The sequence below is a fragment of the Zophobas morio genome, unplaced genomic scaffold, assembly GCF_036711695.1.
Source record: "Zophobas morio isolate AGI-343-1 ecotype UQ-CSIRO unplaced genomic scaffold, CSIRO_AGI_Zmor_V1 ptg000021l, whole genome shotgun sequence".
NCBI classification, from domain to species: domain Eukaryota; kingdom Metazoa; phylum Arthropoda; class Insecta; order Coleoptera; family Tenebrionidae; genus Zophobas; species Zophobas morio.
In genome coordinates, this window is record NW_026972126.1 from 19,571,206 (window position 1) to 19,594,305 (window position 23,100).

At 29.6% G+C, this 23,100-nt stretch overlaps 2 protein-coding genes across 8 annotated transcripts in view; one reads left to right on the top strand and one right to left on the bottom strand.

Moving 5' to 3' along the window:
• Window positions 1–5,507: 5,507 nt before the first annotated feature.
• Window positions 5,508–13,760, bottom strand: LOC135131754 (uncharacterized). Its single transcript, XM_064059602.1, has 4 exons — window positions 10,280–13,760; window positions 6,154–6,327; window positions 5,744–5,856; window positions 5,508–5,666 (listed from the first exon to the last, which is right to left on the bottom strand). The coding sequence occupies exons 1-4, from the start codon at window positions 13,758–13,760 to the stop codon at window positions 5,508–5,510; spliced, it is 3,927 nt and encodes a 1,308-aa protein (XP_063915672.1).
• Window positions 6,169–23,100, top strand: part of LOC135132664 (G protein-activated inward rectifier potassium channel 3-like) — an 85,112-nt gene continuing 68,180 nt past the window's right edge. For 2 of the 7 annotated variants that reach the window (XM_064060818.1, XM_064060821.1), the window contains exon 1: window positions 6,174–6,466. The gene's annotated coding sequence lies outside the window, so the exon portion shown is untranslated. Of the gene's footprint in view, window positions 6,467–23,100 lie in introns of all 7 variants that reach the window. The other 5 variants (XM_064060822.1, XM_064060820.1, XM_064060819.1 and 2 more) reach the window with 5 other exon arrangements.

Genomic DNA, 23,100 nt, shown 5'->3' on the forward strand with positions numbered 1-23,100 from the left:
TCAGTTAACATTCGCCCTCAAATACAACGCAGAACACATCACGGAACGTCCAAAGTTCAATACACAGTATTTAAATTAAGAAATTAAATCAGCAATTCTACTTTCAAAAAAGATGAATGAACGTGGATGACGTCAAGCAAGGACGGTCCTGGCTTTACGACGTATAGTAAAATAAAAAGTTGATGACTCACCCGATGATTTAATATAAATTATTGGTTTGCTCCATATCGCTAACGAAGTCAAGTTCGTCTACTGTGAAATGTGATGACTGTGCTTAAGCTAAAATTTTCTTAGTATATATTTTGGTAAAATAATTATATAAATAGAAATTAACATAACACGATTCCTCTTAGTAGGGTCCAACGGGCCTAAAAATATATTTAAAAACCTGAGATCTTGATTGAAAATTTTGAATAATGGGTTTACGGTAGGCAACACACAATACGCCTTGTAGGTTACAAGTGTTACAACGTTGCAACATATAATATATATGTTGATTAGTTGATTGATCTATTGATTCATGGTAAAATTTTAAACGCACTGCTTACTCATAATAATTATGCAATACTCACGTCATCAGTCTACATGGTCACAGTTTGCTCAAACTAGTATTAATCAAGTAATTTAAATAATTATTGTAACTAATTAAGTACGTTGACAGCGAAATAGAGTATTTCTTTTTACGTCCGTCTGTCTGTCTGTTTGTCTATCTGTCTGCCGTCTGTCCGAATTCTTATTAGACAGATAATCTACAACACTACTGAACCAATTAAAATTTTGAAACTGCAAAACCGATTTTTCGGTTTCCCGATTTTTTTGTTTTCAATTTTTCGAAATTTTAGTTTTGGAATTTTTGAGTTTATTTGTTATTCAATTTTTGGATTTTATAAATTCCCAATTTTTCAATTTCTCGATTTTCAGTTTTTCGATTTCTCAATTTTTCGATGTCTCAGTTTAACGTTTTTTTCATTTTTCTCCTTTTCAATTTTACGGTTTTTAAATATTTAAATTTTTCAGTTTTTGAAGCTCTCGATTTTTCGATTTTTCAATTAATCGAGGTTTTGATTTTCCCATATCTTGAATTTCCACTGTTTCGATTTTTCAGTTTTTCAATTCTTCAATTTTTCGATTTTTCAGGTTTTTGATTTTTCAATTTTTTCTATTTTCAAAGGTTTCGATTTTCATTAATTATTTAATTTTTCGATTTTCCTGTTTTTCAATTTTTCAATTCCACGATTTTCAATTTTTCAATTTCTCAATTTTCCGATGTTTCAATTTTACGTTTTTCCCATTTTTCTCCTCTTCAGTTTTACGATTTCTCAATTTTTCAGTTTTTTAATTTCTCAGTTTTGAGATTTTTCAGTTTTTCCATTCTTCAGTTTTTCTTTCACATTTCAATTTTTCGAAATTTTAGCTTTGGGATTTTTCGGACTATTGATTATTTAGGTTTTCGATTTTAGAATTTCTCAGTTTCTCAATTTTTCGATTTTCAAATTTCCGATGTTTCAGTTTTACGTTTTTTCAATTTTTCTCCTCTTCAATTTTACGATTTGATTGTTCAATTTCTCGATTTATCAGTTCTTCAATTTATAACTTTTCGATTTTATATTTTGGCCTATTTCGGTTTCTCGGTTTTTCCATTTTTCCGTTTTTTCGTTTTTTTATTTTTCCGCTTTTAGATTTTAAAAAAATGTTAAAATCGAAAATTTGAAAAACCAAAAACTGAAAATTCGAAGAACTCAAAAGCCGAAAAATCGAGAAAATCGGAATTTTAAAAATTCAAAATCTAAAATTTAAAAATGGGGAAATCGAAAATTCCAGAATTTAAAAAATCAATTTTCCAATTTATTTTTTTATTTCTCAGTTTTTGGATATTTCAGTTTTTCTTTCATTTTTCAATTTTTGAAAGTTTCAGTTTTGGGACTTTTCAGTTTATTTATTATTCAATTTTTCGATTTTATTATTTTTCAATTTTTCAGTTTCACGATTTTTAGTTTTTCGATTTTTCGAAGTTTCAATTTTACATTTTTCCAATTTTTCTTCTCTTCAGTTTTACGATTTTTGAATAACTATTTCGATTTTTGACTTTGCTTTTTTGTCTTTTTGATTTCTCAATTTTTCAATTTTTTTATTTCTCAGTTTTTGGATATTCATTAGTTTTTCTTTCATTTTTCAATTTTTAGAAATTTAAATTTTGGGATTTTTCATACTATTTATTATTCAATTTTTCGATTTTACTATTTCTCAATTTTTCAATTTCTCGAATTTCAATTTTTCGATGTTTGAGTTTGACGTTTTTTCAATTTTTCCCTTCAATTTTACGATTTTTAAATATTTTGATTTTTGAACTTTTAATATTTGACTTTTTTAAATTTTCAATTTTTCGAGTTTTCTTGACTTTGAACTGCTTCAATATTTCAATTATTCAATTCTTCAATTTTTCGACTTCACTTTATTGACTATTCCATTTCTCAATTCTTCAATTTCTCGAATTTCAATTTTTCGATGTTTGAGTTTGACGTTTCTTCAATTTTTTCTTTCAATTTTACGATTTTTAAATATTTTGATTTTTGAACTTTTAATTTTTGACTTTTCTAAATTTTCAATTTTTCGAGTTTTCTTGACTTTGAACTGTTTCAATATTCCAGTTATTCAATTCTTCAATTTTTCGATTTTTCGACTTCACTTTTTTGACTTTTCGATTTCTCAATTTTTCAATTTTTTAGATTCTCAGCTTTTGGATATTGCAGTTTTGGTATTTTTCAATATTTCGATTATTCGATGTGTCGATTTTTTTATGATTACCAAATTTTAGATTTTTCGATTTCTCGATTTTTCATTTCATTTCTTCGATATTTCATTTTTTCGAATATTTCAAATTTTCAATTTCTTAATCTTTCGCTACTTCAACTTCCCGGTTTTATATTTTCTGTTTTTCAATTTTTCGTTTTTTCAAATTTTTGATTTTTTGATTTTTCATTTTTTAATTTTTCTATTTATCGAGATTTGGATGTTTCGATATTTTGATTGTTCAGTTTCAGGATTTATTTTGATTTTTGATTTTGGCCTATTCGGTTTCTCAATTTTTCGACTTGTCGACTTCTTGATTTCTCGATCTTTTGATTTTTCGATTTTTTACTTTTAGGATTTTCGGTTTTTCGATTTTCCAGACTTTCGATGTTTCGATTTTTCAATTTTTCGATTTTTCGTTTTTCGGTTTTTAAATTTTAGATTTTTAAATTTTTCGATCATTTTAATTTTTCATTTTTTTTCTCAGTGTTAATATCAATGTATCGAAAATAAACATAAAAGTTTGTCACTAAAATTGAAAAATTAAAAATTTTAAAAATCGAAAAATTGAAAATTCAAAAAACTGAAAAATCGAAGAACTGAAAAGTCGAACATCAAAACAGCGAAAATCGGAAATTTGAAAAATTGAAAAATCTAAAATTTAAAAATAGAGAAATCAGGATTTTAAAAAACAAAAAATTGAAAAATCAAAAAACTGAAACACCGAGAAATTAAAAATTTTCAAACCGACATCACAAAAATTGGGAAATATAAAAATTGAAAAATTGAAACATCGAAAAACTAAAAAATCGAGATTATTTATTATTCAATCTTTCGATTTTTCAATTTCTCGATTTTCAATTTTTTGATGTTACGTTTTTTCAATTGTAGATTTTTCGATTTCTCGATTTTTCATTTCAATTCTTCGATATTTCAATTTTTCAATTTTTCGAATTTTTCAAATGTTCGAATTCTTAATCTTTCAATTTTTCATCTTCCAGGCTTTGGAGTTTTCGTTTTTTCAAATAGTCAGTTTTTTAATTTTTCATTTTTAAAATTTTTCGATTTTTCGATTTCCCGATTTATCAAGATTTGGATGTTTCGATATTTTGATTTATTTATCAGTTCTTCAATTTATAACTTTTCGATTTTTTATTTTGGCCTATTTCGGTTTCTCAGTTTTTCATTCTTTCCGTTTTTTCGTTTTTTTATTTTCCCGCTCTTAGATTTTTCGATTTTCCATTTTTTAACTTTTAACTTTTCGATTTTTCGATTTTGGCCTATTTCGGTTTCCCAATTTTTCGATTTTTCGACTTCATGACTTCGAGTTCTCGATTTTTTGATCTTTCGATTTCTCAATATTTCAGTTTCGATTTTTTGGTTGTTCAATTTCTCGATTTATCAATTTTTAGATTTTTAATTTTCTAATTTTTTTGATTTCTCGGTTTTCGACTTTTTACTTTTCGGATTTTCGGTTTTTCGATTTTCCATTTTTTAAATTTTGGAGTTTCGATTTGTCAATTTTCCGTTCTTTCATATTTCTATTTTTCAATTTTTCGGTTTTTTAAGTAATATATTTTTCGGTTTTTCGGTTTTAGGACTTTTTTATGTTTCGATTTTTAGATTACTGGATTTTTCAGATTTTCGATTTTTCAAATTTTTGATTACTTTAATTTTTGATTTTTTTTTCTCAAGGTTGATATACAATGTATCGAAAATAAACACAAAATCGAAAAATAAAAAATTTAAAAAATCGAAAAATTGAAAAACCAAAAAACTGAAACAATCGAAACAGTGAAATCGAAAATTCGAAGAATTGAGAAATCTAAAATTTAAAAACACAGAAATCGAAAATTCCGGAATTAAAAAAGCCAAAAATTGAAAAATTGGAAAATTGAAAAATTAAAAAACTGAAACACCGAGAAAAAAAAATTCCAAACTGAAATCACAAAAAATTCGGAAATCAAAAAATTGAAAAATCGTGAAATTAGAACACCGAAAAATTGGAAAACTGTAACATCGAAAATTCGAGACTTCGAAAAATCGGGAAATCGAAATGTTGAAAATGAAAAATTGAAAATTAATTATAACAAAAAATAAAAAAAAATTGAACATAAAAAAGTCAATAAATTGAACAATTCCAAAACTGAAATGACGAAAAATTGGGAAATTGAAAAAACTGGAAAACTAAAAAATCGAAACATTCAAAAATTGTGTGTGTTAATATCATACAATGTATCTAAAATAATCACAAACATTTGTCGCTAAAAACATTTAAAAATCTTACAAAGTAGGAGACAATGTTTCCAAAACATAAAAATAGCTACATTTTATGTACTAAAACCCGAGCAAAAAACTATTTCCCGCACACATAATAGTCCAAATCGCTTCCGAACGCTTAAAGTCGACAATCGCCTGAGCTCTCTCTGGTCTGTAGATCAAACAAGTCCTCAGGTGACGAAACGGCGCTTTAATTAAAACTTCCCTTTTTGTTGAAAACACATCAAAATCAACAAAAACCAAAATCATCAACAAATCTGACAAAATCAACAATTAAATTCGCAAATTTGCATAAATCAACCCTTACAATGTAAACAAAGCAGAATCTTTAGCATCCTGTCACCGATTAACATTCAACCCCTTGATTACCATACCGTGACGCAACAACATTTAAAATAATCCCCTAATTACAACCACTAAACCAAACATCACGCATATCAAAAAACACCCCCGAACCACCATGACGTAATCAAACCCCAACTTTCACATATCTCAGCATACGCAACGCCAGCTGTGACATCCAGAGCTTTTCCGGGAAATTTAGATTTCATTAGACGAACTTTAAGCTCGCATTCCCTGACAATCCGCATTATAATCTAGAACAGCTAAATCGCTTTCAATTCAAATTTATGCGAAGTCGTAAACACGCGAAGATTGGGAGATAGGCAACTACAACGGCGTCGATTCCTGCAGTGGTGTATGGTGGGTTGCCTAGCCGCACCGGAAATTTCTGCTGCGGAGAAAATAAATGCGTCTGGTGCGTTTTTGGCACTAAAGTGACCATAACTTGAATGTTATGTCGGGATTTTGTTAATCTGGTCAATTATTAGGCAACAAAGTCGCGATTTCGGGTATATGTGATTGCCTACACGAAATTCAAAATTTGCTTATTATATGAATACAGAGAAAACTAAAATAAATAAATAATAAAATTGCTACGATTATTTACAATAATGATGTTTGAATTTGTTGCGTAAAACGTTTTTACTTTTGCGCAATTAATTTTTTTGCGCCGACTTTTCCGGCTAAGGCGCCGATTATCGTTAAAAATCGTTACGAAATTCCCACGATGACTATTCTCACCTAGAGGCAAACGCGATGGTCGTTTCATGGTAGACGGTGACGTCACACGTGTAATGCCGCAAAGCCGATGGCTTGTAGAGGTGGTCACCACGTTTCTACTCCTATACTTAGCAAATATCCAGCAGTTGTGATTCAGATACGTCGTGCTTTCGCGCTCTTTGGCGAACTTCCAAACTTGATTCGTTTTTGAGTGTTAGTGCCCGCAATTGCCAACATGATTTATTACAATCAATGGATTTGTGTCAAGTACTTGAAAAAGTACCAGTGAGTTAGTGCGGCCCTTTTGTGAAAAAAAAAAAAACTGAAATTTTTGGTAAGTTTTAACCAGTATTAATGATTTTATCATTTATTTTTTAATTTATAATGCGGATTTGGACGTTTGCGGAAGTTATCACGGAAGTCGATACCAGCCGACTATCGTTTTTATTACTTTTGAATTAAAATCAACCAAAATATTTACAATAAACCCGCGATAATCCGCCAATTATGATCAAAACAAACGCTCCGACACGTGAACGGACGTTTAGTCCGGCGGATGAAAGGCGCTTTTACTCGAAACGTCGCATTTCTATTTTCGTCACACCGAGTTTTTCTTAGAACGCGTCGCTATTTTTACCGCAATCCGGAAAATTTAACAAAACGTGCTCAAATTTGTAAATCGCGGGTTTATGAATGGACTTAAATTTAGGTTTGTAGGTGGCATAAACGGGCCCGATTTGGCGGTTTTGGGTTGCGTAAGTTGACTTACCCCAATTTCAATCAGGCTAAGTAAAAATAGAGGGGTACAGACGCGAAAATGGGGCAGACAATGTGCTAAATTTAATGTGAATGCGTTACGAGAGGTTGAACTGCGGTTTTGGGTTGGTTATTTAAAAAGTGGCAGTTGCCCAAACTACGAAATCGATGTGTCGTTGGGAATTTTGGGTTCCGGATTTAACAGGTTTTGGCAGAGATTTAACAGGTTTGAATAGTAATAATAATGACACTAGTTTAATTTTTGGAGACCTGCTCACTGTGTTATGGACTGACGTAGGTCAGGACTAAGTCCAAGATTTTTACGATCTAAAAATATATTCGTTATTACTTCCAGTCCTTATATTACTGTTCGTTCAGACCATGTAGTGTTTGTTAAAAAATCTTTTTTTATTTTGTGTAATATATTACATCAGTGCTATTTTTTAAACCAACCTATCGAGACCTACCAATGTAATTAATCACCTAATGCACATCTATTTCGCTTAATTATATAATAGGTTTAATTTGTTAATGAAAGCTGGCAGTCGAATTCAGTGGAACAAGGTCGAATTTTACATTAAATTTAAATAATTATAAATATACCACACGATCGTAAAAATTCTCTTAACTGTAATGGTCTAGAGTAGCGTTCGAACGACAATTTAAATGTGTGTCCGATTTGGCGGAAGCGGCACCGGATGCCGCTCTCCAGTTTTCGTTCATGGTTTTATACATGTATTTTTGACGGATCGCGGATTTAGTTCTAAAGAGAAACCAAGAACTGGGTTTGGAATTACAACATTATAACAAATGAATGCAGCACGCGTGACATAAGATAAGAAATTGATAAACAAATAAACCTGATATGTTATCGCGCTATTATTTACTTGGGTTCGTAAGTGCGTCAGATTAGTGCAAGATTTATTATTTTGCAAGCATGTGTGACTTTGGTGGTGTTTTCAGGGAAAGGATTAGTTTGACACTCCTATAGAGTGATTTGTGTTATTAATTATTATAGTAAAAGTGATCTGATAATTTGTTATTAATGGCATATAATTCCGCTGTGGTTGTGGTTAAAATCGCTGCAAATTTCTCTACTGCAGGACAAAAATGTACATGAAAAATTTTTGACATTGGTTTTTTAAAATATTAATAAGAGATTATGAATCCGGTGAAAAAACCTTGACTCAGTCGTTTTTTGGTACTTTTTTTCATATCTAATCACTTTCGTTTTTTGTTTTTAAGAAATCAAGTGAGGTGAGAGACAAACAAATAATTGCGAAACAAGAAAAACCAATTTAGTATTTTTTCTTGATTTTTTTCTAATTAACCGGAAAAGGATTAATACAGCGAATTATAATTGTATATAATATGGGAACAATACTGCTCAAAAATTAACCCTATTTTTGAATTCTATATCTCGAAATTTTGACACCCAAAAATCCCCACACCGCATTTTTAAAAATATTGAAGGATTAACTTCGAAATTCTAACTTGTTTTAATAAACTGAATTGTCTAATAGACAGTTAAACAATTGGTTATTAAGAATGTAATAATAATTTGCTAGAATACAATTTACAGCGTCATTTTAGACAATTTTTATGAGAGTTCTAGACTTTCAATTAAAATCACATCAAAATATATCAGAATTACGAATTTAATTATTCAGTTTTGAAGAATATTTTCAAAAATTTGGTTCATAGATTTTTTTAACCATTTTTTTCGTGCTCTACAGAGGCGTCTTAACAACGTACCATCCAGCAAATACTTAATTTTTTCATCACCCTGTATATATATTTTTTTAATTAACAATGAAAAAATTGGAAAATAGAAACAACGAAATTTGGGCAATTAAAAAAAGATTTAAAATTCAAAACTTGATCCATTAAAGACCGGACGATTGAGAAATCGCACAATTGTAAAAATATAAAACTGAAAAATTGGTTAATTGTAAAATCGAAACTTTGTTAAACAATAAATAGGAAAAATTTAAAAATCGAATGATTTTAAAATCGAAAAATTGCGAAATTATAAAATTGAGAAATTGGATCATTGTAAAATTGGAAAATTATAAACTATAAAGCTGAAAAAAAAGTTAAATTTTAAAATCGAAAAATTAGATAATTGTAAAATTGAAAAATTACATTTCGAAATCGAAAAATTGGAAAACCGAAACAATGAAATTCGGAGAGTTGAAAAATCAAAAATTGAATATTTGAAAACTCAAAAATTTTAAAATAGATGAATTATAAAACTTAAGTTAACAAATTGGTTAAATAAAAACCCGACAATTGAGAGATCGAAAACTTGTAAAATATATAATATAAAAATTTAAAAATAAAAAAACTGCAAAATTACAAAATCGAAAAACTGGATAATTGTAAAATCGAAAAATTATTATTAAAATGTAAATCTGAAACATTGCAAAAATATTAAATTGAAAATCGAATAATTTTAAAATCGAAAAGTTGTGAAATTGAAAAATTGGAAAATCGAAACAATGAAATTCGGATAATTGAAAATCAAAAACATAATAATTGAAAAAACGAAGAATTATAAAATTAAAATTGATTCATAAAACCGAATAATTATTGACATCCAAAAACTGTAAAAATGTAAAATTGAAAACTCGGATATCTTTAAAAACGAAACATTTTTAGATAATTAAACTGGAAATTAAAAAAACTTAAAAAAATCAAATTGAAATTTTGAATAGTTGAAAATCAAAAAATTGGTGACATTTTACGCAATTGTGTATTATCTTTTTGATAGTTGTTTTTCCACATACGGGCCAAAATTGCCTTCTTACTGCCGCCAGAGTTGCCTGCGTTCCTGCGTGTAGTGTGTCCGTGTGTGCGTCACGTATGATAATTTTTGTCACATAATGATTTTTTGGAAGGAGGATTTGATGTTTCATATCGTAATTTATTTTTGCGTTTTGCAAGCGCCCTCCCACTCTCAAAATGCCGTTGTCATCCATAAATATATTTAGCGATTTCAAATGGCTATTGTTGTTTATGAACCCGTTGCTTTGCAGCTCTTTAATTTCGGATGAAAATTGATCTTTTTGAACTAACTTTATGGTATTAATATGCGCTGCGTCTAATTCTTCCACCGATAATTCACCTGAATAATTACACTGTTTTTTCTGCAATTTATTAATAAATCTGTAACAGTATGCTACAATGCGTTTTAGTTTTTTATATGTACTAACTCTCGTAAACAATGAAGAAAGCGAAGATTCGTCTGACGTACAATGTGAAACTAGTGAAATTTTGCGCTCTTCAGGTAAATTACTATTTAAAACGCTTTTTGGTACTGGCCATTCGTTTAAATCTTTAGTTAAAAAAGACGGACCGTGCCACCATAAGTCACATGATTTTAGCTCACTTGGGTCCATTCCTCTTGAAATTATATCTGCGGGATTTTCGTTGCTGATTACATGACGCCATTTACAATTATTAGTAAGAGTTTGAATTTCTGACACACGGTTAGCAACAAATGTTTGCCAACGATTTGGTGATGCCGCTATCCAAGATAATGCAATTGTTGAATCGCTCCATAAGTAACAGTCGTCAAAATTAATTTTCATCGCATTTTTGACTTTAGACATTAATTTGGCAAGTAAAGTAGCGGCGCATAATTCTAACCTAGGTAGGGTAATTTGTTTAATTGGAGCAACTCGTGTCTTCGAACAAAGAAGTTTCACAGTATGCGAATTTGATATATCAGTCGTTCTTATATAAACTGCCGCCCCGTAGGCCTTTGTACTCGCGTCGCTAAATCCGTGAATTTGTATTTTTTGATACGGATAATCTGCAACTACCTTCCGAGGAATTTGAATTTCATTTACATGCTGTAGTTCAGCGAGAAAGTGCTCAAATTGTTTACTTAGTTCAGGTGGCAATTCGTCATCCCAGTCGGATTGTAATTGCCATAATTTTTGTAATATTAATTTTGCTGACACTAGGACAGGACCTAAGATGCCTATGGGGTCATACACCGTGGCTATTGTGCTTAGAACGGATCGTTTAGTAATTTTAATTGGATGTTGTAGTTTGAAGTCATATTTTAAATTATCATTCGCACAATCCCAACTTAGGCCTAACGTTTTTGTTTGCATATTTTCATCTAAACGCACGAGTGCAGTGTTGTCACTGTGACACTGTGGCAGAAGAGCGTCATTATTAGAAGCCCACTTTGTGATTTCGAAACCGCCACTACCTAAAATATTTATTAAATTATCGCGAAGTGTGATTGCTTCGGTTTCGTCATTTGTACCCGTTAGAAGATCATCCATGTAAAAGTCTTCCAAAATGACCCTACTAGCGTGTGGATAAGAGTCCGCGGTTTCTACTGCTAATTGTCGCAAACATCGCATGGCTAAATAAGGCGCACAAGCCATGCCATATGACACTGTTTTCAAGCAATATATCCGTATGGGTTCGTCTAGATTTGAACGCCATAAAACTTTTTGATATTTCCAGTCGTCTGGTGCCACCCAAATTTGCCGAAACATTTTTACAATATCAGCAGATAGCACAAACTGGTATTGTCTGGACCTCACCAATAATGAAAATATATCGGTTTGAAGATTTTGTCCCGGTAGTAGATAATCATTGAGACTAAATCCGGATGACGACTTTGTGCTGGCATCAAAAACGGCTCGTACTTTTGTCGTTAGGCTCGAATCCTTAATCACACCGTGATGCGGCAGGAAACAACCTTCGTGAATATTTTGATCTGTTGCCAGTTGCATATGATTAAGTGCAATGTAATCGGCCATGAAAGTGCAATATTGATTCCTAAATTCATAATTGTTTTCAAATTTCTTTTCGAGAGACCTAAATCGCTTGTACGCTATTTCCTTTGTAGAACCTAAATTGGGAGGATTTGCCTTGAATGGTAAGCGCACAATAAATTTCCCATTGGGATCTCTGCTGTGTTGTTTTACGAATAAATTTTCGCACAACTGATCTTCAGAACTTAAGTTTTCGATACGGTTGTCATAATTTTCGACCTCCCAAAATTTTGTTACTTGTTTGTCTAAATGTTCTAATGCACAGGTGTTTAAATTACCGCAAAATATACTATTAATCTGGATTGCTGCCGCTGTAAATGGTCCACCCAATATCCACCCCAAACATGTGTTATGAAGAAAAGTCTGTTCGTTCGACAATTTCATCCGTCCGTCTCGAAGTAGTTCCCAAAACAAAGCCGCGCCAATTAAAATATCAATAGGACTTGAAATGTTGTAATTAGGATCTGCTAAATTTAAATTTTGGGGAACCGGAATCTCGGATTTGTCGAACGTATCTATGGGATAATTTCGATTTATATTGGGGACTACCAAACATGCAATTTTTTCGGTATAATTATCGTGCAATGATTTAAAGTGAAGCGTAGTAGAATGTTTAATTTCATTGTAACTACCACAAACCGAACTTATGCCTGCATGCACAGATTTTGTAGTTAAGTTTAATCTTTTACACATTTCTTCCGTAATTAAATGTTGTTGCGATCCTTGATCAAGCAACGCTCTACAGGTGTAAACCTTTCCATTTGAGTCTGAACACTGAACCAATGCTGTTGACAAAATTACTTGAACATTAGAATTTAATTGATAATTGTTTATGCTAAGGTTTGCAGTCTGACTCTGATTATTATAATTTGGACCTCTTGATTGATGTAGTAACGAATTGTGTCGGTTTGAACATATCTTGCACGTCATAGACCGGCAAGTTCTTGAATCATGACCACCTTTTAAACAATTGAAGCATATTTTCCATCTTTTAACGTGCTCAATGCGCTCGTTTATGCTGAGTTCGAGGAATTTGGGACAGTGGAATAAATTGTGATGGCCTTTACACATAACGCACGCGATTGTATTTTGATTATTAACAAATTGATAGTTTTTCCTTACAGGAACTTCTGCATTCTGTGTTTTCTTTAAAGGTGCAGAGTTCACGTTATGGTTACTTAAATTGAATTCCATTGATTCTAGTGTTAAACATCGTTGTTTTAAAAATTCGACCATTTGTTTCCACGTCGGTAATTCGTTGGCCTTTAAACGTGACTCCCATTCGCGTTTAGTTAAAAAATCAAATTTTGTTGTTGTTAGATATATTAATAAGACATCCCATGACGTTACGTCCACATTTTGTGTTGTTAAAGCCGCTAAGTGCGTACTTATACCGTCTAATAATTCCCTTAAGGAACTGGGTGACTTGTTCATTGGTTGTAGATTAAAAATCGCGTGAATATGGTTTTGTACAATAAGTCTTTTATTTTTGTAACGGTCAGTTAAAAGGTTCCATGCGGATTGGTAACTTTCGGCCGAAATCGGTAATAAATCTATGGTACGTTTTGCATCTCCTAACAGGCAACCCTTTAGATAGTGGAATTTTTGAATATTAGAAAGACTACTATTTTCGTGAATAAGAGAAATGAAACTGTCGTAAAATGTCGTCCACTCTGTATATTCGCCGCTGAATTTAGGCAGATTAATTATCGGTAACTGTACGGCGATATTACTAGAATTTTGCGTTTGATTAGGAGCTTCGGTCTCCGGAGTTCGTGCACCGGGTTTTGTTTTTAGTTCAATAATTTTTCGTGCTCTAACTAATAATTCATAATACCTATCTTCAAATGCTTCACGAACATCTGCTTCTTCGTCAGATTGACGTAAAATTTCAATTTTTGATTGTACTTCCTCAAACTGTTTTAATAATGGCTTATAATTTATTAATCGTTCTTCCAACAGTAGATAATTGATGTTATTTGCCTCAAATTTGTCTAGAAATGATTCAAAACGCGTTACTGCCGATTTCGTTTGTTTACGAGTTTCCTTTAATTCTTCTACTGTTGGCATTTTGATATAAAAATTCGATCTGAGCAACGGAATGAACTGCAAGTCTGCTGAACTGAAATGTGCGATTTCTAAATCGTTTAAGCACCACAAAACGAATTAAGTACGTATAAAATTTGAATTACTGATGTATAAACTATCGCACGAAGAAATGTATACGGTAAAAATTGGAGTAGGACTTGAGGGAAGCAATGACCACTAACCTGATGTGTTGCTGTTATCCACGATTTTTCTCGTGATTTTTCCACCTGTCTCGTTGTGGAAATCCTGCTGCTGATGCTGAATTCGCCACTAACACTGTTATTCTTGTTGCGGGTTTGTTTCGCCCCAAAACACAATTGCAAATACGGGATTGTTTCACCCAAAACACAAAATTGTTGAAGTACGGGATTGTTTCACCCAAGACACAAAATTGTTGAAGTACGGGATTGTTTCACCCAAGACACAAAATTGTTGAAGTACGGGATTGTTTCACCCAAAACACAATCGCTGATTCACTATCCGACTCGATCGGACCAAAAATATGTTGCGATAACTCGAAGGACCAATTGTAATAAATACAATAAAAATACGGTGGCGCTTGAATATGTATATTTGTACGATGTTAACAGTCTCAAGTCCAAATTCTTACTCCCTATTTTTACAAACTATACCTAATTATAAAGACTTGGCCCCACAAAAGGGTGCCGCACCCTCACATTGGGTGATTAAGAAATTCGCTGCAGTCGGGTGAGAGAGCCGCCGTGCAGGTGGCTCGAACAAAAATCAAAAACTTGCAAAATTGAAAATCGAAATTTTGAAATATTAAACAATGAAATTCGGATAATTGAAAAATCGAGTACCTTTAAAACCGAAAAATTGTAAAATAGCTGAGTAGAAAATTCAAAAATATTTTGAACACTTAAAAATAAAGAAAATTGTATTTTGTAAAATTACAAAATTGAAAAATTGGATAATTGTAAAATCGAAATCTGAAAAATCTACAAATTTTGAAATCGAAAAAATTCAAAAATTCAACAATGTCAAACAATTGAAAAGTGAAAAATCGGGAAATTGGAAAATCTGATAGTTGAAAAATTGATTCATTAAAAACCGGACGATTGAAAAATTGGATAATTGTAAAATCGAAACATGTATGATTAATCTGTAGATCTGAAAAATTGTAAAGGAGAAACAATGAAATCCGGATAATTGAAAAATCAAAAATTAAAAAATTGTAAAAAACGAAGAACTACAAAATTGAAAATTGAGAAAACTGTCTCATAAAAACCAAATATTATAAATTATAAAAATGTGGAAATGACAAATCAAAAAATTGTAAATCGAAAAATTTAAAAATAATATAACCTGAAAAATCAAAAACTGGAAAAATTAAAACTGAAATTTTGAAATTGAATTGACACAATTACAAATAAAAAAACTGAAAAATTGCAAAATTACAAAACTCAAAAATTGTGTCATTTTAAAATTGAAAATTGAAAAATCCAAGAATTGTTAAACAGAAAAATTGCAAAATTATAAGATTGGAAAATCAAAAACTTGCAAAATTGAAAATCGAAATTTTGAAATATTAAACAATGAAATTCGGATAATTGAAAAATCGAGTACCTTTAAAACCGAAAAATTGTAAAATAGCTGAGTAGAAAATTCAAAAATATTTTGAACACTTAAAAATAAAGAAAATTGTATTTTGTAAAATTACAAAATTGAAAAATTGGATAATTGTAAAATCGAAATCTGAAAAATCTACAAATTTTGAAATCGAAAAAATTCAAAAATTCAACAATGTCAAACAATTGAAAAGTGAAAAATCGGGAAATTGGAAAATCTGATAGTTGAAAAATTGATTCATTAAAAACCGGACGATTGAAAAATTGGATAATTGTAAAATCGAAACATGTAGATTAATCTGTAGATCTGAAAAATTGTAAAGGAGAAACAATGAAATCCGGATAATTGAAAAATCAAAAATTAAAAAATTGTAAAAAACGAAGAACTACAAAATTGAAAATTGAGAAAACTGTCTCATAAAAACCAAATATTATAAATTATAAAAATGTGGAAATGACAAATCAAAAAATTGTAAATCGAAAAATTTAAAAATAATATAACCTGAAAAATCAAAAACTGGAAAAATTAAAACTGAAATTTTGAAATTGAATTGACACAATTACAAATAAAAAAACTGAAAAATTGTAAAATTACAAAATTGAAAAATTTGATAGTTGTAAACTCAAAAATTTATTAAACTGCAAAAATAAAAAATTGTAAAATTCTCAAATTGAAACATCGACATATAAGTGAAAAGTGAAAAATCGAAAAATTGAAGAATCCAGAAATGGAAAAATCTGATAATTGAAAAATCAAAAATTGACAACTCATTCATTTAAAATTTAACAATTGAGAAATCGAAAAATTGTAAAAATACAAACTGAAAAATCAGGTAAGTAAAAAATAGAAAAGTTGCAAAATTATGAAACTGCAAAATCAAAAACTTGGAAAATTGGAAATCGAGATTTTGAAATATAAAAAATTAAAAATTAGAAAAGCGAAACAATGACCTTGATACCTTTAAAAACGAAAAATTGTAGAATACCTAAACAGAAAATTCAAAAAATTTGGAACAATTAACAACAAAAAATTGAAAATTTGTAAAATTACAAAATTGAAAAATTGGATAATTATTGTAAAATTGAAAAATTAGTATTAAACTAAAAAATCTGACAACTGTAAAAACAAAAACTGATAAATCTACAAATTTTTAAATTGAAAAAATTCCAAAATTCAACAGTACCAAACAATTGAAAACTGAAAAATTGTTATAAGATTTAATTTTGAATTTTATTTTTTAATGATAACCTCTAGGTATAAAGTTAAAATAAAGTTATATGTATGTACAATCTTAAATAATTACAAAATTTTGTGATGACTTCATCAACATGTTTGCAAGGCCACGTAAATAATTCAATTTGAATAGCTGTATTACTATAAATTGAAATAAATTTTGAGATATCGTCGATTTGTGTGGGGGGATAAACATTTATTTTGATTAAAATACCATGTTTTAAAACTTCTGCAAGATTTTAGAGCATTTGGTTTTGCAGTTTCAAAATGAATTTTCCTTTTTTAGTTATTTTTGTCTATTTTGTTACTTTTTGACTTATAAGGGTTAGATGTTTGAAAATGTTTAAAATCATTTTAACTTGAAAATAATCACCGTGTGTTGGGAATAATAATAGAATAAATGAACATTACACATTTCCGATTAAAATAATGCACGATTTCCAAACAAAGCCTTCATTGTAACGCATTTGCGTTCTAATTGCAACCAAATCAAACATCCACGCTGAAATTACTGGCATTTCATAAAATCCACCTTCATTTCAAACTTCAGTTTTCATTAAACCGAATGATATTAAGTTAGATAAAAACTCGCCGCAAATATTTGACTTCACTTTTTCCTCTCAATTCCAGACTTTAATAACACGTCCAGTTTCCGGCTGTAAAAAAGCAACCGAGCGGCAATTTCACTCAAAGTAACGTGATATTAATTGTAGAAAATTGAATTTTTAAATTAGCGGAAATCATGTAATGAAAATGTGGCCTCAGTTGCCTTTCTACTAACTAGATAGACGAAACTGCGATTTTTCCGTTACCTCCATCAAAACACTGCGGGTTTATTTGTGGAACAAAAGACGAGATAACAGTTGTGTAACAAATCCCGGTGATTTGTTTTTCAAATGCGACTTTTACTTCATCAAGGTTGGCGAACTTGCTTAATTACTGTTTACAGTGTACATGAAAAATGACGGGTTTCTGGTGTTTTTTCTTTTGGGGAATTTTTGCGAACTTTGTTCGAAGACGAGTTACATACGAGGCGACGTTCCGAGAAAATATTCTGGAAATGTTGCTTTATTTACCTTTTTATGTAATGCTGTGTACATATTGTAATTTAAAGACGACATTATTTGAACTAGATCTCACCGCAGGGTCACCGCAAGGAAACCGCAAGAAATTTATGTAATCTGGTAGACGTTCAATAAAAACAAAAGTAGAACGGGAAATGTACGTGTACTTAATGGATATCAAACATATTTTTGGAAATTTAGATACACTACTCTGATCTACTTGCGCTAACCTACTTAATTAACACGATCCGACTGTTCTAGAAACCGGGACAATTATTCTCTGTCGAGTTTATATTCACTGCAGCCTGTTTTGCACACACATCATGACTGTCATATGTTCTGAATTACCATATTATGTGTTATTATGCAAAATAATAGAGCTATTACTCAATTATATCCATCATTGTTATTTCCTTCATTACTCACTTGATGTTATTTTCTTCCAACAAGACCAAAAAAGCGCTCATTCTGTGCCCTTTTACCCTACTTTACCTTACCTACCCCAACCTCCACCAATCGCTTACTCGATCCCGTACATTAACCTTACACGACCCACGAAAAGTGCATTAAATGCGCTTATTGCAGCCGTTTCCAGAGCATGCCAATCACCATCCCCGTACTATTAAGATCCTAATCGCGCCACTTTGCCCCAGTTCACCATACATCCCTTAATAAACAATTTATGTTGGCGTGACTGGGTCGTTGGCGCCACTGATTGCGATCCATCCAACGACTGCAACACACGACACGTTGCAGGTAGCATTCCTTGCAGAAGCAATTCTATAAATTATATGGGCACACTGCCCGCACGGTTAATGTAAGTCGGCATGTAATAAATCGATATGGTGTAGACGAGTAATCGACTTTAAATGGAAAAGGGGCGCCAGACAGGTCGGACTTTTTATTTTTTACTTCCTGTGTAGGCTGGCTTCTACAGTGCGAAAAAAGCGGTCTTCCGTTTCCGTGTGTATGTCTGTCTGTCTGTCCTTCTGTCTGTCTGTCTGTCTGTCTGTCTGTCCGTCTGTCTGTCTGTTTGTCTGTCTGTCTGTTTGTATCAAAATCTGCAATAACAGTTTTTTTTAGTTTATAAAATAAGATACTCCTGTACTTGTGATGTATGAATCCGTGTTCAGTTTTGACTTTAGACATCCAGAATTTTGGAAAAAAAATCAAAATTGTATCACAAATTTTTGCAATTTAACTGAAACTGCAAAACCAGATACCCTGAAATCTTGCAAACGTTTTACATTTATCGTAATCGTGGTAAATCGTTACTCAAAATTTATTCGTTTATACCTTCCCAAAAAGTTGATGACGTCATCTAAAAATTAGTATTACTCATACAATAAACTCAAAAAAAAAAATGAATGGGCAATTTATTTTATCACTTATTTTCTTTTTCTTCGATTTTACAATTTTTGATATTATAATTTTTTGTTTTCTTCTTTTCTTTCATTTTTGTTTTTTTTTTAATTTTTACCAATTTTTTTATTTCTTCAAAATTTTGTAATGGAAACGGTTGAAACAAACATATATGTATTATGCTTCTTTACCTCTACTTTAACGTTGTATATATAACTTTATTTTAACTTATAGAGGTTATCAGAGAAAAATTAAAATTCGCAAAATTAAATCTTACTGTTTTTTGAAAAAGCTGGAATTGTGGTATTGTACTCCAGAAGCGAGGGAAATTCTGTCTAAATAGCCTTATTCTAATTTTTCAATTTTGTAATTGTGCACTTTTTGATTTTACAGTTTATATTTTTACAATTTGTAGATTTTTCAAATGTCCAGCTTTAAATGAATACATTTTTCAATGGTGTTCAAAATTTCAATTTTTATTTATCAAGTTTTTGATTTTTCTGTTTGGTTATTTTGGAATTTTTCGTTCTATTGGTATTCGATTTCTTAATTATTTTTTGATTTTTAAAATGTCAAAATTTCGATTTCCGATTTTGTAATTTTATAGTTTACAATTGTCCGTTTTTCCAATTTTTCAGTTTTGTAATTTTGCAATTTTTTAATTTTCTGTGTATATTTTTACAAATTTTCGATTTCTTAATTGTTTAGTTTTAAATGAATCAGTTTTTCAATTTTTGATTTTTCAAGGATTAGACTCCAATTTTTCGATTTTGGTGTCCTTTGTTTTTAATAAATTTTCAAGTTTATAACTATCGAATTTTTCAGTTTCGTAATTTTCAAATTTTTCGATTTTTTCATTTTTCATTGTTTAAAATTACAGTTTAAATTTTTGATTTTTTATTTCAATTATTTTACAATTTTTTGTTTAAAAAGTTTTTCGATTTCACAGAAAACATTATCTCAATTTTACAATTTTAGAATTTTTCATTAATAATAATTCATCGTTTTTTCAGTTATTCATTTATATCAATTTTTCAAAATTTCGATTTTCAACTTTCCAAGTTTTTGATTTTTCAATTTTACAATTTTGCGATTTTTACCTTTTTTTATTCCAAAAGTTGAAAAATCGGAAAACTAAGTAATCGTTAAAAATTGAAAAGTCGAAGAACTGAAAATCGAATAATTGAAAAATCAAAAAATTGAAGAATTTCACATAGAAAAAAAAACCAAAAATATAAAATAAAATTGAAAAATTAAAAACTGATAACTCGAAAATTGCAAATCTGAAAATAGAAACATCCAAAATTTGGAAAATCGAAAAACTGAAAAATTTAAAAAACGGAAACTCGAAAAGTTGAACGAGAAATTGAATAAATGGCAATTGAAAAAACTAGAATCCGAACACTGAGAAATCGAAAATTATAACAATAAAGAAAATAAACCGAAATTGCAAATCGAAAATTTGAAAAACTGAAAAATTAAAAATGGAAAACTCGAAACAATTTAAATCCAAAAATTGCAAAATCTAATAATTGAAGAAAGAAAAAAATGAAAAATTGAAAAGTCGAGAAACTGAAACAAGGAAAAATAGCAAAATCGAAAAAGTGGAAAATCCAAAAATTGAAAAACTGATAACTCGGAAATTGCAAGTCTAAAAATAGGAACATTCAAAATTGGGAAATAAATTTAAAAATAAATTTAAAAACGGAAACTAGAAAAGTTGTCGTAGAATTAAATTAAAAATTTCAAAATTTCAAATATCGAACAATCGAAAATTGAAAATTGAAAAACTGAAGACAAAAAATTGAAATACGAGGAAACGAAACATCAAAAAATCGAGAAACTGTAAAATTTAAAACCTAAAATTTATGGATCGAAAAATTGAAAAATCGGAAAATCGAAGAACCTAAGCCACGGGAAATCGGAAATGCAAACATCGAAAATTTGGAAAATCTAAAAATCTAGAATTTAAAAAATTGAAAGTTGAGAAATCGAAATATGAAATAATCGAAAAACTCAAAAATTCAGAAGTCTTGAATTTAAAAAATTAAAAAATCGGAAAATCGAGGAACCTAAGCCACGGGAAATCGGAAATGGAAACATCGAAAATTTGGAAAATCTAAAAATCTAGAATTTAAAAAATTGAAAGTTGAGAAATCGAAATATGAAATAATCGAAAAACTCAAAAATTCAGAAGTCTTCAATTTAAAAAATTAAAAAATCGGAAAATCGAGGAATCGGAAAACTGAAAAATTAAAAACTGATAACTCGGAAATTGCAAGTCTAAAAATAGCAACATTCAAAATTTGGAAAATCGAAATACTGAACAGTTTAAAAACGGAAACTCGAAAAGTTGCATGTCGTAAGATTGAAAAAATAAATTAAAAATTTCAAAATTTCAAATATCGAAAAATCAAAGAAACCAGAAATTGAAAAAATGGCAGTTGAAAAAATTAGAACCCGAACACTGAAAAATCGAGAAATTATAAAAATAAAGAAAATAAACCGAAACGAAAAATTGCAAATTGAAAATTCTAAAAACTGAAAAATTAAAATTGTAAATCCAAAAATTGCAAATTCTATTAACTGAAGAAACAAGAAAATGAAAATTTAGAAAGTCGAAAAACTGAAACAAGGAAAAATAGCAAAATCGAAAAAGTAGAAAATCCAAAAATTGAAAATCGAAGAACTGAAGACACAGAAAATTGAAATACGAGGAAGCGAAACATCAAATTTCCAGAAACTGTAAAATTCAAAACCTAAAATTTATGGATCGAAAAATTGAAAAATCGGAAAATCGAAGAACCTAAGCCACGGGAAATCGGAAATGGAAACATCGAAAATTTGGAAAATCTAAAAATCTAGAATTTAAAAAATTGAAAGTCGAGAAATCGAAATATGAAAAAATCGAAAAACTCAAAAATTTAGAAGTCCTAAATTAAAAAATTAAAAAATCGGAAAATCGAGGAATAGGAAAACTGAAAAATTTAAAACTGATAACTCGGAAATTGCAAGTCTAAAAATAGGAACAATGAAAATTTGGAAAATCGAAATACTGAAAAATTTAAAAACTGAAACTCGAAAAGTTGCATGTCGTAAAATTGAAGAAATAAATTAAAAATTTCAAAATTTCAAATATCGAAAAATCAAAGAAACCAGAAATTGAAAAAATGGCAGTTGAAAAAATTAGAACCCGAACATTGAAAAATCGAAAAATTAGAAAAATAAAGTAAATAAACCGAAACGAAAAGTTGCAAATCGAAAATTCTATAAACTGAAAAATTAAAAATGTAAATCCAAAAATTGCAAAATCTATTAACTGAAGAAACAAGAAAATTAAATATTGAAAAGTCGGAAAACTGAAACAAGGGAAAATTGCAAAATCGAAAAACTGGAAAATCCAAAGATTGAAAATCGAAGAACTCAAGACACAAAAAATTGAAATACGAGGAAGCGAAACATCAAAAAATCGAGAAACTGTAAAATTCAAAACCTAAAATTTGTGCATCGAAAAATTGAAAAATCGGAAAATCGAAGAATCTAAGCCACGGGAAACTGGAAATAGAAACATCGAAAATTAGAAAAATCGTAAAAATCTAGAATTTAAAAAATTGAATGATCGAGAAATCGAAATATGAAAAAATCGGAAAACTCAAAAATTCAGAAGTCTTGAATTTAAAAAATTAAAAAATCGGAAAATCGAGGAATCGGAAAAAAGAAAAATTGAAAAATTGAAAAACTAAAACATCGAAAAATCGAAGGATCAAAAGATCGGTAAATAGAAAAATTGGGAAATCCAAATAAGCTAAAGAGTTAAAAATTGAAAAACTGAAAAATTTAAAATAAAAAAAAAATGTAAATCAAAAATCGAAAAATTGAAAAACCCAAAAATTGCAAAATTCAAAATCTGAAACATCGAGAAATCAAAAGATCAAAAGATTGATAAATAGAAAAATTGAGAAATCGAAAAGTTAAAAATTGGAAAACTGAAAAATTTAAAATAAAAAAAACTGCACATCAAAAAATCGAAAAATTTAGAAAACCCAAAAATTCTAAAATTAAAAAATTATAGA

What these genes read in the sequence shown, in the direction of transcription:
- LOC135131754 (XM_064059602.1), bottom strand. Translation starts at nt 13,760, where the DNA reads ATGCCAACAGTAGAAGAATTAAAGGAAACTCGTAAACAAACGAAATCG. An exon ending in TTCAAGAGGAATGGACCCAA is followed by an intron (nt 6,328 to 10,279) that starts GTGAGCTAAAAT and finishes AAACGAATCAAG; the next exon opens with TTTGGAAGTTCGCCAAAGAG. An exon ending in CTGCAGGAATCGACGCCGTT is followed by an intron (nt 5,667 to 5,743) that starts GTAGTTGCCTAT and finishes TAGCTGTTCTAG; the next exon opens with ATTATAATGCGGATTGTCAG.